The 15,843-nt window shown below is 37.9% G+C and overlaps 2 protein-coding genes and 1 long non-coding RNA gene across 4 annotated transcripts in view; 2 read left to right on the top strand and 1 right to left on the bottom strand.

The window, feature by feature from the left end:
- The window catches only part of sema3gb (sema domain, immunoglobulin domain (Ig), short basic domain, secreted, (semaphorin) 3Gb), a 37,098-nt gene extending 27,681 nt beyond the window's left edge, over nt 1-9,417 (top strand). The window contains exons 3-18 of one of the 2 annotated variants that reach the window (XM_079638251.1): nt 144-304; nt 483-545; nt 630-749; nt 899-992; nt 1,931-2,050; nt 2,153-2,298; nt 2,474-2,588; nt 2,687-2,756; nt 3,793-3,937; nt 4,039-4,261; nt 4,405-4,493; nt 4,624-4,665; nt 5,041-5,198; nt 5,426-5,493; nt 5,584-5,708; nt 6,301-9,417. In XM_079638251.1, the coding sequence (XP_079494377.1) occupies nt 144-304; nt 483-545; nt 630-749; nt 899-992; nt 1,931-2,050; nt 2,153-2,298; nt 2,474-2,588; nt 2,687-2,756; nt 3,793-3,937; nt 4,039-4,261; nt 4,405-4,493; nt 4,624-4,665; nt 5,041-5,198; nt 5,426-5,493; nt 5,584-5,708; nt 6,301-6,717 (2,156 nt within the window). In that variant the 3' untranslated portion in view covers nt 6,718-9,417. Of the gene's footprint in view, nt 1-143; nt 305-482; nt 546-629; nt 750-898; nt 993-1,930; nt 2,051-2,152; nt 2,299-2,473; nt 2,589-2,686; nt 2,757-3,792; nt 3,938-4,038; nt 4,262-4,404; nt 4,494-4,623; nt 4,666-5,040; nt 5,199-5,425; nt 5,494-5,580; nt 5,709-6,300 lie in introns of both variants that reach the window. The other variant, XM_079638250.1, reaches the window with a different exon arrangement.
- Nucleotides 9,418-9,648: 231 nt separating this feature from the next.
- On the bottom strand, nt 9,649-15,754 carry wasb (WASP actin nucleation promoting factor b). The gene is made up of 12 exons (XM_079638252.1): nt 15,464-15,754; nt 14,668-14,808; nt 14,240-14,326; nt 13,924-14,020; nt 13,787-13,813; nt 13,674-13,709; nt 13,156-13,351; nt 13,020-13,062; nt 12,732-12,885; nt 11,820-12,220; nt 11,600-11,708; nt 9,649-10,358 (listed from the first exon to the last, which is right to left on the bottom strand). Exons 1-12 carry the CDS (start codon nt 15,566-15,568, stop codon nt 10,303-10,305), a joined length of 1,452 nt encoding a protein of 483 aa, XP_079494378.1. The 5' UTR covers nt 15,569-15,754; the 3' UTR covers nt 9,649-10,302.
- Nucleotides 9,984-13,372, top strand: LOC307012042. The gene is made up of 3 exons (XR_013800549.1): nt 9,984-10,114; nt 13,001-13,122; nt 13,243-13,372. It is a non-coding gene; the product is annotated as an uncharacterized lncRNA (long non-coding RNA).
- Nucleotides 15,755-15,843: the final 89 nt, after the last annotated feature.

Here is a 15,843-nt window from a genome sequence, read left to right as displayed (position 1 = left end):
AAAGAATCTAACAATCTGAAGGATGGATGATTTCACAAGAATAATTAAAGAGTTAATTAAAGCATCCATACATGAACTACCACTGGTACTTGTAGAGAAGAAATTGTTGATGTTAACCGTTTTGACTTTTCTCTGTCCTTTAGAGTTACTGGAGACAAAAACCATACGGCCGTTCAGTTTCTCGTTCAACACCAGCGACTACCGAATTCTGCACATGGACCAAGACCAAGGACGGCTCTACCTGGGCAGCCGTGAATATCTGGTCTCTCTAGACATGCAAAATGTCAATAAAGAACCGCTTATTGTAAGACACTATAGAATTATTGTAGTGTGGAATTATTTTTTCTTATTGGAAGAAATGAATACTGAGTTGAGTTCTTTACTGTAATTAAACCTTATCCCTTCCAATTGTATGGTAGTTTCATGGTACTTTTGCTACTTTTTTTTTTGTGAAGTATTTCAAAAGGTTTGTGTGTTTTCAGATTCACTGGCCAGCAACAGCACAGAGAAAAGGGGAATGTAGATTAACTGGCAAAGGTGGACAGGTACAGGCTGTTTTGATTTGTTATTGAATATATTTGTTAAAGAAATGCATTCTTTGCTAAAACGCCTTGTTTGTGTGTTCTCAGGGAGAGTGCGCTAACTTTGTGCGTCTGATTGAGCCGTGGAACAGGACTCACCTGTACACCTGCGGCACAGGAGCTTATAAACCCGTCTGCACCTTCATCAACAGAGGCTGGAGAGCTGAGGTACACACACACACACACACACATACCAATGGTTACAGTGCAGCAATGAGCATTTTGTGAATTAAATAATGAATCAAATGTTGGCACACGTTTTTTGTATTTCATCAGCAATGGCACTGTTGATCATAAATATGATTGGTTGTGTGTAGGAATACCTCTTCCGGCTTGTTCCTGGTTATGTGGACTCTGGAAAAGGAAAGTCTCCTTATGATCCCCGACAGGAGAACGCAGCAGCTCTAATCAGTGAGATTTGATTTTCTCTCTAATAATAATAATAATCTGACTCTCTGAATTTTCAGCATCATTACTCTAGTCTTCAGTGTCACATGATCCTTCAGAAATCATTCTAATATGCTGATTTGGTGCTCAAGTAGCATTTCTTCTTATCAATGTTGAAAAAGCATTTTTTAAAATATAAATATTTTGTAACATTATAAATGTATTTGACTGTACCAGTAATTGTGATCGATGTAATGCATCCTTGCTGAATACAATTTTAAAATGTATTTATTTAAAAAAAAAAATATATATATATTTTATCAACATCAGCCAGCACTGAATGTATCAAAAGAAAGAACAGAGCCTCTGCTTTTAAACAATTTTTTTTATTATAGCTTAATGCATTCTTTTTTTATTAACACTTGAATGTGGGCTTCATAAAAAAGCAACATTTTTAGCAAAACCCTGAAAAAAATCAGTTTTTGTCAAAGGCTACTTCTTGATCGGATTCAATGATTAAAATCATAGATGGGGTAGATCAAGTCCGTCAAAGCTTGTACAGTCCTGAGTTGACATTTCATTCAATAACATTAGACAGTTTTTATTTGTTTGTTTAATGTTGATGATTGCGTTATTTTACATAATATGCATCTGCTTACAAATGCTATCTCTTGTCTCTGCTTCTTTTTCACCTGTGTTTTGATCCGGATAATCAGTTCTCTTTCAGGAGATGTGTAAAGCCGCATAACAGTGAAAACACGGAAAATCAGAAAATTCCGTCAATGGGAAAGAGTTAAAAGTACTGCAGTCATGGAAATTAATTTGTCAAAAAGTGTGGGAACTATTCTGTTACTTCCGCACTTCAACTTGTATGAGAATCCTATAGCAGCATAAATTTAGCCAGTCTTCATCCATCATAATCTCTCTCTCTTGCCACATTACTCTCATTCTACTGTCTTCAGATGGGAACCTGTATGCTGGGGTACATGTGGACTTTATGGGTACAGATCCAGCCATCTTCAGAACCTTGGGAGACCGTCCCGCTGTCAGAACCGAGCAGTACGACTCCCGATGGCTGAACGGTACGATACGAGCTAAGGAGTGAAGTGATTCAATTGAAAAGACAGACAGTTGACAAAAATAATCCCTTCATCTCTTTACAAATCTTTTTATCTCTCCATCAGAGCCAGTGTTTATAAAAATCCAGAAGATTCCAGACAGTGCGGAGAAGAACGATGATAAGCTTTACTTCTTCTTTCGGGAGAAGAGTTTAGATGCTTCGGGGGGCAGCGCTCCGAGCGTCATCGCGAGAGTAGGCCGAGTCTGTCTGGTGAGTAAATCCAGATGCTAGACGCAAGACTTGTCTACTTCAGCCACATTCTGACTTCATAATCAACTTTTAATCATGATGATTTTTTTTGTCATGCAAATCGGTGTGTAAATCCGATGAACCCAAGGTTTGTTTAAAGTTTAATCTTCTTTCTGTTTGTGTGCTTTCCCTTCAGAATGATGATGGAGGTCAAAGGTCACTTGTGAATAAGTGGACGACATTCCTCAAAGCACGACTGGTCTGTTCTGTGATTGGTGCAGACGGTGTTGAGACTTACTTTGATGAACTGAGTATGGCATATGTTTTTCTCTCCTCCGTGGTCACAACATGTCCGTGATCCGCTCTCTGTCTGTCTGTCTCTGATGCCTGATATCTGTTTGTTTTAAAGGGGACGTTTTCATCCAGAGGACCCATGATGAACGGAACCCCATCGTGTATGCCGTGTTCTCCACAGCTGGGTGAGATAATCTCTCATGCAAACATATGAAATACTTGCAGTACTGTTCAAAGGTTTGGGGTCATTATGTTATGCTTTTATTTTTTTGTTGAAAGAAAGCAATACTTTTTCTCAGCAAGGATGCATTAAATGTATCAAAAAGTGACATTAAAAATTATTACAGTGTTACAAAAAATTCTGTTTCCCATAAATGCTTGTTCTTTTGAACTATTCATCAAAGACTCATTAAATAATGTATCACGACTGTTCTTATTATTGATAATAATCAGCATATTAGAATGATTTCTGAAGGATCATGTGACACTGAAGACTGGAGTAATGGCTGCTGAAAACATATCAAAATAGAAAGTAGTTATTTTAAATTGTAATATTTCACAATATTACTGTTTTTGATCAAATAGATGTAGCCTTGGTGAGCATAAGAGACTTTTTCTTCCCCAAAACCAAATAAAAAATCTTCTCCATCTCAAACTTTTGAACGGTGGTGTAAGTACACAGGAGCATTTTTGTAGTCTAAACATCTTGTAATTATAGATTTAAATTGATAGTTGACCCCAAAATAAAATAAAAAAATATGTCATTTACTCACACTATCATTCCAAACTCTTATGACTTCCTTTCTTACAAGGAACACATAACTTTTTTTTTTTTTTACAATAAATATTTTCTCCCTTGGACAAAAGCTATCATATTGAAAACTTATAGGCACAAATCAAATAAAATTACTTTTCTTGTAATTTTCTATGTTTTTAGAGGTTGACAGTCACCAGTTTCTTTTGTTGCGTGGAAAAGTGTTGTGCATTTTGACAATGCTATTTGAATGTGAAGCAATAAATATGATAAAAATCACAAGTCAAATAAATGGAATTAACCAAGTAAATAGGTGAGGCATGCATGCTCTTATATATAAATTAAAAGTTAAAATATTATTTGAAGAAAAAAAAAGTTCTTTACCTTCCACTTAGTTTTTATATTGATTATCTTTTGTTAAGTTATGGTAAAAAGTTATGATGCCAATTCTCTCTGTTCCTCTCCAGCTCTGTGTTTAAAGGCTCTGCTGTGTGTGTGTACTCAATGGCTGACATCAGAAATGTCTTCAATGGACCCTTCTCTCACAAACATGGTCACAACTATCAGTGGACGCCCTACACTGGCAAAATCCCTTACCCTCGCCCAGGGACTGTGAGTATTGCTTATGAAAACCAGTTTGATATCTTATTGTTGATTCTTTGTTGTTATCTAATTCTTTTTTTTGCTCTTTCTGCTTTTGCTTTATTGTTTAGTGTCCTGGAGGAACGTTCACCCCTGATCTCCACACCACTAAGGCCTTCTCTGACGAGGCTGTAAACTTTGTACGCGCCCATCCGCTGATGTATCAACCTATATATCCGATACACAAGCGCCCCCTGGTGGTCAGGACTGGAGTTGATTACCGTTTTACCACCATTGCTGTGGACCTGGTGGATGCTGTGGATGGAAGATACGAGGTGCTCTTCCTGGGCACAGGTGAGACATTTTTGACCATGTCTGATTCTTCCTATTTAGTTAAATGTTGGACGATCATGTGAAGGTGAATTAATTTGCTAAATTTATAAAAAGATGGCCAATCTCATAGCTTTAGCCTACTTCTGATTCTCTTTGAACTTTAGATCGTGGAACAGTACAGAAGGTGATTGTCTTACCAAAAGACATCAGCACAACAGAAGAGCTCGTTTTGGAAGAAGTTGAGGTTTTTAAGGTACACAAATACAGATTTTTCCATGACTTTTTGCTGTTACATAAACTCGTGGGTGGAAAATAAAATACCCTTAAAATACCATTATGCATGATTTAAAATTATGTTAAAAAAAATCTTCTAATTTTTTCAGACTCCAGCAGCTGTCAAAACCCTGAAGATTTCTACTAAAAGGGTAAAAAATACCTAGTTTTAATAATCCTACATGCATAAAACCAGTGTTGTTTTAGTATTATCGATATACTATTTTTGTATGTTATATTTATGTTAATATTTAGAATATCTGTTTTCATTTTTATTTGTAAAAGTTTTTGTAATTTAGTTGTATATTTGTCCATTTTATTAGATTAGATTTTTTTATGTCTTTTTGTAGTTTTTATTTGATGTCTTTTTATTGTTTGAGTTTTTATTTTATTTTGGTTTAGTTATTATTTTAGTACTTTAACTTGATCTAAATGAAAAAGAGAAATGTTGCAACTAGCTGAAGTTTTTTCATATTTGAGCTGTGACACCTCAAAATCATTGTCTCTTTCTCACTTGCGGTTTACAGCAACAGTTGTACGTGTCCTCAGAAAGAGGTCTTACCCAGGTGTCCCTGCACAGGTGTGCCGTTTATGGCAAGGCCTGTTCGGACTGCTGTCTGGCCCGAGACCCTTACTGTGCCTGGGATGGAGAACACTGCTCTGCTTTCACCCAGGCTACCAAGAGGTCAGAGCGCATTCATTTACCCTGGTCCATGATCCTAACTGTGTGTGTGATATAGACTTCATTAACAGCCCATTTTTATACTGATCACACTGTCAATTAATGTATGGCAACATTTGGATATTCTTCTTCAACAGAACTACTGAACCATTACAAAATAAAGAGAAATGTTTATGTCATAGTGAAAATAGTCAATAAGCTTGACTAACCATCTGTGAATAAATCCTTAGGAGAAGCAGAAGGCAAGATATCAAACACGGAGATCCCTTAAGGCAGTGCAGAGGATTCAACGCTAAAGGTTTGTAAACAGCCTTTTATATTATCCTGAGTAACAACGCTAGAGATCTTTATAAACTTGAATGTGACCCTTCTCTGACGCTCTCAGTAGAAAAGCGTCTGAGGGAGACGGTGCAGTTTGGGGTTGAGGGGAGCAGCACGTTCCTGGAGTGCCAGCCGCGGTCCCCACAGGCCACCGTCAAATGGCTCTACCAGAAGGACGGCAAGCGAAAAGCAGTAAGACACTCATGTTACCATTATCTCTTTGTAAAGAGAGGGTTCACCTGAAAACGCTATTTCTGACACCATTTACTTACACTATACAAAAATTCTGTATAATTTATGGTAAAAAATTAAATAAAACTGGCACCTGTAGTTGCCAGAACTTTACAATAGAAAGGTTATGAATATAACTTGAATTTACAGTACAAAAACAACAACAACAACATTTGATTAACTGATGTAATGTTAATATCCAAACCTAATGAAGTACTAAAATCAGTTTTGTACCTTTATAATACAATGACAACAACAATCAACTACACGGGTTCCCATGTGTAGAAGTAATGCTCATCATAAGGAGCTTTTCCAGAAGGTGCTCTCGCGACACTCATGTCGTTACAAACCTGCATGACTTTATTTCTTTTGTGGAACAAAAGATGTTTTGAAACATTTTCTCAGTTTTTTGTATTACAATGAAAGTCAATGGGCTCCAATGTTGTTTTGTTTTGGACCCCATTGACTTTCATTGACAAATTCTTTAAAATATCTCCTTTGTGTTTCGCCTCATTAATTTAGAGAACATAAAAGACTCCCTTTTCTTTTTCAGCTCAATCGAGACAAAGAGGTCTTGAAGACCGGGCATGGCATCCTGCTGAAATCTCTCGCCCAATCGGATGCCGGCCTTTACCACTGCCTAGCAACTGAGAACAACTTCAAACACACCATGGCGCGCATCTCCCTACGGATCCTGGACCGGGAGATTGTGGAGGCGCTGACCGAGTCGGACGTCTCTGTAGAACCAGAGCACCGCCGCCACCATTCCCATCACCAACCTCCACCCCCTCCCCCGCCCCCTCAGTCCCACCCACCTCAACTCCAGCTCCACCCGCAGCCTGAAGTGCGTCTCATCAACCAGTACTGCCAGTCCTACAGGCAGCAGATACAAAGCCAACCCCACAAAGCCAAACGCAACAACCGCAGGCACACAGGAGAACCGGAAGAGGAGGAGCTGCTGGAGCAGTGAATGGAAACGCATCTGGGACCTTGTTGACCTTGTCCAGTCCATTATGTACTCCCTCCAGGCAAACTCCTATTCAGTCCCTTTAATAAAATGATTCGTTAGCTTAGATTGATTCAATTGATTCATTAGATGTATCAGACTGTGTCTGAACTAAATAGATTTTCATTTTGAGGTACAGTTTGATGCACTTAGCTCCCCTAACTAATATAAATCTTGCTTTGGTGTGCTCACTTCCATAGTTAGGGTTAAACTTCTCTGTTTTCGAAATAAATTCCTTAAAACATTCAGCCACACCAGCAAAACTACTGCCGTATTATGTAAAGTATAAGCTATTCCCTTTTAAGATTCAGTACACAGATGACTGCAGTGTAAATACTATCAGAAACATTCGAAAATATGTTTTTGCTTAGCATTATAGAGGCATCAAAATTTAGTCAGTCATCTCTAAACACCCGGAATATTAAATGCAGCATTGCAATAAATGTTCTTGTACATTTTAAGATCCTTGGAAGTACGTATCTGCAAGACTATTATTATAGCACAATATATCTTCCCATCATTTTGACCACTGACGTTTTTACTTTTCTTAGCATTTAACGTTTTTTTTATGGAGTTTTCCATTGGAAAGTCCGTTGAAGAACAGATCCATTTGAATGGAGGGCTAGGAGTGACAATTAAAAATAAAATGATATAATATTACAAACATAAAAATGGAAAGTGATTTATTCCATTTTTGTTTGAATTAATAACTTGTTAACTTATTATAAATGTATCTTTAAGTGTCATTTATAGTTCTACACGCATTTGAGCTTTGATTTTAGTCTTGATTCATGACAGAAATTGAAAGCCTAGAATTGATAAGCAACTTCCACCAAAAGTGATATTTCTGTATCACTTGCATGGTTAAACACCTTGTTTCAGATGAAACTTTAGATTGATTGTGAATTAAAAATGATTGAAAATAACAACGTTGGTCATTAGATTAAAAATGCATTTACAATTTTTTTTTTTTTTTTACATTTCAAATATGTGGATTAGCAAAATAATTATCTAATACTACAAATATTATAATATTGTTAAAAATAATATAAAATGTTGTCTTCTTTTTGTAGTGGAACAAACAGCTCTGATTTCAGAATTTGTAACATGATTGGATCATTGCCCTGGAAATTTTTGTTTTATTAGGACAATACTGTGGACCAAAATGAAAGTCATGGGATTTGCAAAAATCTAAATGTTTATAAAAATTGTGCATCAGAATCTCTCCCTTGTAATGAATGAAATCAGATAAAAACCTCGATACGTACTTCACATTGCAGTTGAAATTTCTCAACTTTGAATGTGAAAGCAACCAAAATACAAGTCCGTTATCCTCTTGTTTTGTCTTATATTGTTCGTCCCCCAACAAACGGAGCTTCCCTGATTTGAACTGCTGTATATAGATACAGTTTTTCAGTCTGGTCTCTTCTATCTTTGACTCTAGACTCTGATGAAATGTAGTCGGACCACTAAAAACATTCTCATTCTCAATCCATCATCAAATCATGTTGTATTCCACGGTTTGTCAATGGTGATATGTGGTCATGTTTTTTGCTCGTGTATAAACACAGTATCTGTGCTTTGTGTTGTGTGACAATGACACATGTACATAGAAAATGTATGTATTTGACTAGTCACTGGTCAGGATTAAAAACTAACCTCCTCTTTTTCCTCATCTCTCCCGTGACCCTCTTTCTCTCTCTTTCTCTCAACCACACCATACAACATATTTATTGTGAGAGTGTACATATTCATGTGAGTTGTGCTCTTTGGTGGTGGGACAGGGCTGGTTTTGATGGAAATTGTCATTTTATGTATTGTTTATTAACAGGACCATGGACACATGGAGAGATGCTGAGGAGAAAGAGGTAGATGTTTTTGGAGCAATTGTAATTAATTAATTAGTGTTTTAACATTGAAACGCGTTTAAATTAACTTTGAGGTTCTCAAGAAAAAAATGGGTAAAAAAAATCAGTTCATTTTATCAGTTGGCATGAAATGAGCTGTGGAAATTAACTAAGTTTTGGGGGGCACACAATGCAAACTTGCAGTGTTTCAAGCCAGAAATTTCTACCTCTTTTAGCACTTTCTATGGAAAATCACTTTGCACCAAACTAAAGAACAAAGGCAAAGAAAATGTGTTGTGTAATTTTCTTCTGTGAACATCTACTTTGTCTGGCCCACTAATGTCATTATGTTTTAAAGGATAAGAGACTCTTTCTTTTCATTGGGTGTTGGTGGCATATTTATAATGAAAGCGCTCAATGAAGCGCTCAGTGGTTTTAACCCCAGACATGTTACCTAGTCTTGACGGGTGGAGAACAAACTTTAAAGTCCAAACCACATTTCTTTCCTCTCCACAGAGATGTTATTGTGCAGAATGACAACCGAGTCTGTCTCTGAGGAACCTAAATGCCACATAGACTTTCTTTGTCCTGTTGTGTCTTTCTTTTGGTGTTGGCTGATGAACTAAAAAGAAACTTCCTAAATATGGTTGCTTCCTGAATATTTCCTCTTTGTATTTACAGATGTTTGTGTAGGTTCATGTTAATGTGATTTTTTTTTGTGATAAATATTATTTTATTATCATGGTATTCTGGGGCTTGGGAGTCCTACTAGGTGTTTTTTAAAGCAATAACAATAAACTGCTGTTTTTTGTTTTTATCCAGTTTTTTTCTGTCTGAAAACCTTACACGTTATTATTTAATATTAATATAATGCATTAAACCCCAGTTTCACAAACAAGGCTTAAGCCTATAGTCCTGGACTAAAATGCATGTTTTAACTGAAAGCAATTTGCACTGACTTATTTTAAAATATGTCCGTTTGTTTTGTCTCAAGATGCATATCAGTGTTTTAAGGCACGTTTAAAAAATCTACATAAATGCCCTAATTATATTATATGTACAGTATATCATATACAATACTGTACATTATACTTATTTTAATTATATTTCAAAAATGTTTTTAAAACATTACAAAGATTACAAGATTACTTTTTAAACTTGTTACTTGTACTTCCACATTATTCCTGTAGGGGGAGATGAAATATATATAGGCCTATATATGGAGGTGATGCATGCAGCCTTACAAAACTTGATATATCTTACCTTGACAAGAATAACATTACTCGGTTTGTGGTTAAGGGAGAGAGATTTGGAAAAAGACAGTTGTTGAGTTAAAAGTATGCACAAACAGAAGGAAATATCCAACATAAAGCTGTGGTTAAGCTTGGCGGTCCGACTGTTTGGATGAAATCTAACACCACTCCTGGCTCGGTTTGGCTCAACTGAAGTTCCTTCTTCCTGAATGAACTCGCATTGAACTACTGCTGCACAAAACAGACCAGTCTTTGAAACGGGTGAGACAAACTGCAAAACGGGCTTGAAATCTAGTCATTATCAGAGTTTAGTTTATATTGCTTTATTTGATTTCCAGTAGATCCTCAGATCATTCAGTGCGACTTTAATCTGGAATAAAAGATTTGATGTCTATTGATAAAATGACTTCCACTTAGCGTCAGCATTTTTGCCAGCTCTATGTGCTTATTTATTCGTCCCATTCATCCTCTTCCTCTTCATCACCACCATCTTCTTCTTCGTCATCTGAAAAAATCAAAGAAATATAACATACATCAAAATTACTACAAGAATCAGTGAATCACTAGCACGTGAAATTATACTTTTTTCGAGTAACTAGAAAAGTAACACACTACTTATATTTACAACTAAATATCTGAGATAGGCTGTACTAATACAAATGAGTAAGTTACTTCAAGAAAAATCCTGAGTAGCCTAAGTGCAGAAGCGTTGTAGGCCTATGTGCTGTGTAAACATGATGGTTATTGTAGACTAAATGTAATAAAAATAATAATTTGTTTCATTTATATAGCGCTTTTCTCTGCACACAATGCGCTTTACATTTAGAATGAGGAATCTCCTCAACCACATTTAGAATGAGGAATCTCCTCAACCACATTTAGAATGAGGAATCTCCTCTACCACCCCCAATGTGCCGCATCCTCCTGGATGATGCGACGGCAGCCATATTGTGCCAGAACGCCCACCACACACCATCTTATTGATGGAGAGACAGAGCGATGAAGCCATTCAGTATATGGGGATGATTAGGAGGGCATGGTGATGAACAGAGGCCCATTTTCAAATTTTGTCAGGATGCCAGGGTTCAACCCCTACTCTTTTTTCGAAGGACATCCTGGGATATTTAATACCACCGAGAGTCAGGACCTCAGTTTAAATATCTTCCAAAGGACTGTGCTTTGTGCAATATAGGCGTTAGGACCCACGCAGACCACAGGGTGAGCACCCCCTGCTGGCCTCACTAACACCTCTTCCAGCAGCAACCTAGTTTTCCCAGGAGTCTCCCATCCAGGGACTGACCACCAGGCTCAGCCCTGCTTAGCTTCAGTGGGCAACCAGTCTTGGGATAAAGGGGGATATGGCTGCTGGCTATGATGTGAACTCACATACAGATTCAGTATTTCTCAAAAAGAATAAAAACAGTGAAATGCAAACTTAGAATATTACGCAAAATGCAATAATTACAATAGCTACAAATATACGTTATATATTTAATCTCACTTTATTAGCCAATGTCTTTGCTGCTGACCTACGATGATCCAATTCAACCATACTAAATAAAATAATGGTTATGGGTATGACAATGTTGTATGCCTGGTTTTGGTGGAATAGATCTGCTACGCTGCTGTTATTGCAGAGCAAGTATGGGACTTGCTACTGCCACGAGTCATTCCATATGTTATCTTTTATAGGTTGAATTTGTAAAAGTGTAAAAAAAAAAACATTAGATTTATTAAACGAGTTACCTGAGGAATGGATAACTTTACTCCTTTTCTGCATCACCATCATCAGAGCTCCCACAATTCCCTCTGAGGACTCATCTTGAGCTGGATTAGAGTCCGGGGAGTCAGGCACCTGAAATAAACACCATATAACCGTTTAAAACGTGGTTATTCACAACAAAGCAGAGTATAATGCTTATATTGAACAAAATGCATTGCGTTTGTGTGAAAATGTCTCACGTACATTCTTTAGTATACGCCCACGACGAATTTCCTCCAGTAAAGTTCCTCGTCCTCCACCACCATCAGAGGGAGGAGGAGGAGGTGGAGCTGAGCTGGCAGGGCTACTGGGGAAGTTAGCGGATGAAGAAGGTGGGGGTGGAGGAGGTGGTGGCGGAGGTGGAGGTGGTGCACCCCCACCCATAGGTGGAGGAGATGGCTTGTGACTGTGGCTGGGTGGTGGTGGCGGAAGAGAGGATGGCAGTGGGGGTGGAGGCCCAGAACGGCCTCCAGATGGCGGTGGACCACGATGCGGAGGTCCAGGACTGCGCGTAGGTGGTGGAGGGCGTCCGGGTGGGCCTGGCACTGGGGGGAGCCCACCACGGGGTGGAGGAGGTGCAGGGGCAGAACGAGGACCTCCTGGGTCTGGAGGGAGAGAGCCAGAATGGCCCCGAGAATCATCAGCGAGGGCAACAAAGATCATTAAAGTTGCGATGTAACGAAAGTAGTGACAGATTTTTTGCGGTGTACATTCAAGTGAAACGGATGATCAAAAATGGGGGAAAAAAGTAGAACGGGGTCTTGGTTCTGTGATCTGAATGCGAGTTTGCGGTCGATTGTAAAAAAGGGGCGGGGTTTAAGCAGACCAAATGATTGGAGAAGTCCAGCAAACATCACCAAAGAGAAGTCATTTGACTGGAAGATCAAGTTTTAACATTTTGATAATAAAAAATGACAAGCTCAAAATAAAATAAATGAAACATTCATGCACGGATGAATCGCTCACAATAATATAAATCAGGTGCATTTATAAAATATATTTTTTTTTCATGCTGACTGAAGTGAAATTTCCAAATCAAACTTCCAAATATTCCACACAGAGAGTTAAAATGGTAAACAAAATGTATTTTATTTTATTTTTTACAAATGTGCTTACCCTGTTTCCTCATTTCCTCTTTTACTGCATCCAACCCTCCAGATTGCTCGATGAAGTCATAGATAAGCTTAGATGTTTCTTTATCTGCCAGCTGGGCATCACTGATGCCAGCACTGTTGAACAGTTTCTTCAGGTCAGGGTCGAGATTGTTGGTCTGGAGGGGCCAAAGTCAGTGTTCATTTAAATGCTGCTTTTATAACTTTAGAAATGCTATTTGCTATATCAGAATAAGAACTGTTTATGTGACTAAATTTGCTTTATGCATTAAGGAAAAAGGACAATTCTTACATCAAAACCAGAGTTTGGATCCCACCCAATATGAGTGACGTGTCTAAAAAGGCAGGAGAGGCACAGATTGATGATCACTTCAAACAGATGGAACAAAAAACAGGTGAGTGTCCAACTTATGATAAAACCTTCTTACTTAAATCCACTAGGTGCTCCAATATCTGCCTTAGTGAGCCTTGGGCCTTTCTTCTTTCCCTTTTTGTCTTTTTTGCTTAATATGGAGACTGAAGCTGGTGCGGGGGTCGGCACTGGGGGAGAGCGGTACCTTGATGCAACAATATCTGGGTTCTGGATGTCCACCGTGGTCATTACAGTTGGCTGTGAAACTGGACCTGATTAACGGTTAAAAACTTATATTTATCAATGCATTCAGATCATGTGAACACTGCAGGATGAATTAAAGGGATAGTTCATCCAAAAATTTAAATTCTTTCATCGTGACCCTCTTGTTGTTCCAAATCTGGAACATTACTTACTTTCTTCTGCTGAAAATATTTTGGGTAAAAAAAAAAATGCTGGGGTATTAAACAACATTGAACCCCACTGAATTTCATTATAAACATTTATTAAAAAATAAATAAATGTTGTGTTCCACAGAAGAAAGTGAACATCCCCACAATAATGAAGTCTTAAAATCTTTTAAAAGTGACTCACCATTTGTTGGAGGGATTTGTTGTAGTGCCCGTTTTTCTGTTAGTAAAAAAAGTGTCTTAAAATGCTAATTTATGAATTAATAGCAAGTATGATTTGAAATTGATGACACATACCTTCAGATGGAGCATGCTGACGTTTTTCTAAATATGCATGTTTAAAAAGGAACAAGGATATACTGATAAAATACTCTGTTTTTATGGGTAATGAGCAAAATTCTTATAAAATATGAATGAGACTGAGAGTAACTGACCCTGGCGGTTGGATTTCTGATTAATCTTCTCCTCAGTGACGTTTCTGAACACTTCAGCTTCTGTCTCGCTGGCAAAGTTCAAACCTACTTGACAGTCCTGAGACACAATTAAAGTGCATTTAAATTTGTATTAGATTTCTCAGATTGTGAGATTTTGCAGAGAAAAAAACCTGGACAGTTTTAAAATCAATTAAAAACTTAAAGAATACATTTATGATGATGTCAGTGTGGCTTAATTCGAGCAGTTATTTAGATAGTGACTAAAAATTTTGAGTTTTGGCTTGAATTCAAGAATTTTAAAGGAGTCTGTACCCACATCAGCTGAAAAACAGTGGAAGAACCTCAATGGATAGGAATATGTCATCTGATTATACAGCTCCTGCTCCCAGACCATTTTACCTTCCTGACAAAAATAAAGAAATGAAATGAAAACACGCATAAATACTTATCAAAGTCTAAATGGAGCTACCACAATGTGTCTTCGTGAATGAGTTGAGCTGGTATGACTCAGAACTTAAAGCAGAAGTGTATCTTTATTTAATTTCAGCCTGTTTGCTCACCGGTCATCTTTGGTCATGCTAACAGAAGTCAGTATAAGTTAATGGACCATCATATAATCTCAGAAAAGCATCGAGAGCATCTCTATCTGCATAGATGCAAGATGCTTAAACGTTACGTATATAAATTCTGAGCATGTTTGTTAAGGTTTTTTTTACACTACAGATTAAAATCTGAATTTCTAACCTTTATGTCATAGAGCCGGATGTAATATGAGCGTTTCGGATTGTCCTTAATGAAACACACGACTCCTGTATGTTGGAGACTCCATTGGGTCGGACTGTGAGGAAGAGCCATGTACAACTGAACAACCGCTGTGGCTGTGCTCTGCGTTCACACACACACACACACACACACACACACACACACACACACACACACACACACACACACACACACACAATAAACATAAATGTACATTATTAAAAGATTAATCAGTGAAGTATTACAATGAAAGCTCGAGAAAAGACATCAGCATCCTCTACAACAACAGGAAGTGGCCTCATACAGCATTTCCTGTCACTCTCCAGTTAAAATTTGTAGTCGCAAACATTAATCTTCAATACTAACAGGTTAACAATATTGTGACGTGTACATTTGGAAGAAAACCAATTATGATTTTATGATATTATAAGTTTTCCTGGTTGAATATAATTGCAAAATCAAAACACAGTGGATTAAATAGTTTAGCTGTTACAGCTAATTCTGTCACAGGTTGTCCTAGACATGTTTTCTGTGCAGTCTCTTCATCTTTTTCATTTGGCACACAGGAACACAACAAAAGAACGTAAAAGGCTGAGTTTCACTTTGACCTTTAACTGACATCAACAGTAACAGCTCTAATCTCATCTGTGACCTCTGCTCCATATCTCTCCTTTGAGGACTTTCTCTTTTATTACTGATTGATTTCCATCCCCAAAATCCTTTGTGGGACAGAATGCACATCGATGATTGGCCCTCAAATCAAAGTTACTTCACTCACCACACATCTCCTTCCCAGCAGCTCCAGCAGGCGCTCATTCTCCTGGCTGCTGAGGAGAGAACTGGGCATGTTCTCCTGATGCCCTTTGGATTTTCCTTTACTCATCTCTCCTTGATCAAATGGACACTCAGATCCTGGGACTCCACGCCTGGGGCCCCTACTCGGCCCACAGTACCTGTCTGAATCCTTTTTGGGACAGGCAAATGATTCGGAGGAACCGTTGCTTCCGTGTTCTAATCTGATGTAAATGCAGCACAGCAAAAGAGAACAGGAAGAACAAAACCACTGCGCAGATCTGCTCTCAGAAAGCCGAGGACAGGCACGTGTTCCTCATATAAAGGAGGAGGAGCAACAATAACTATATACACACACATAAAGTA

This window comes from Phoxinus phoxinus (genome assembly GCF_949152265.1).
Source record: "Phoxinus phoxinus genome assembly, chromosome: 15".
NCBI lineage: Eukaryota > Metazoa > Chordata > Actinopteri > Cypriniformes > Leuciscidae > Phoxinus > Phoxinus phoxinus.
This window is presented reverse-complemented; position numbering and strand designations above follow the sequence as displayed.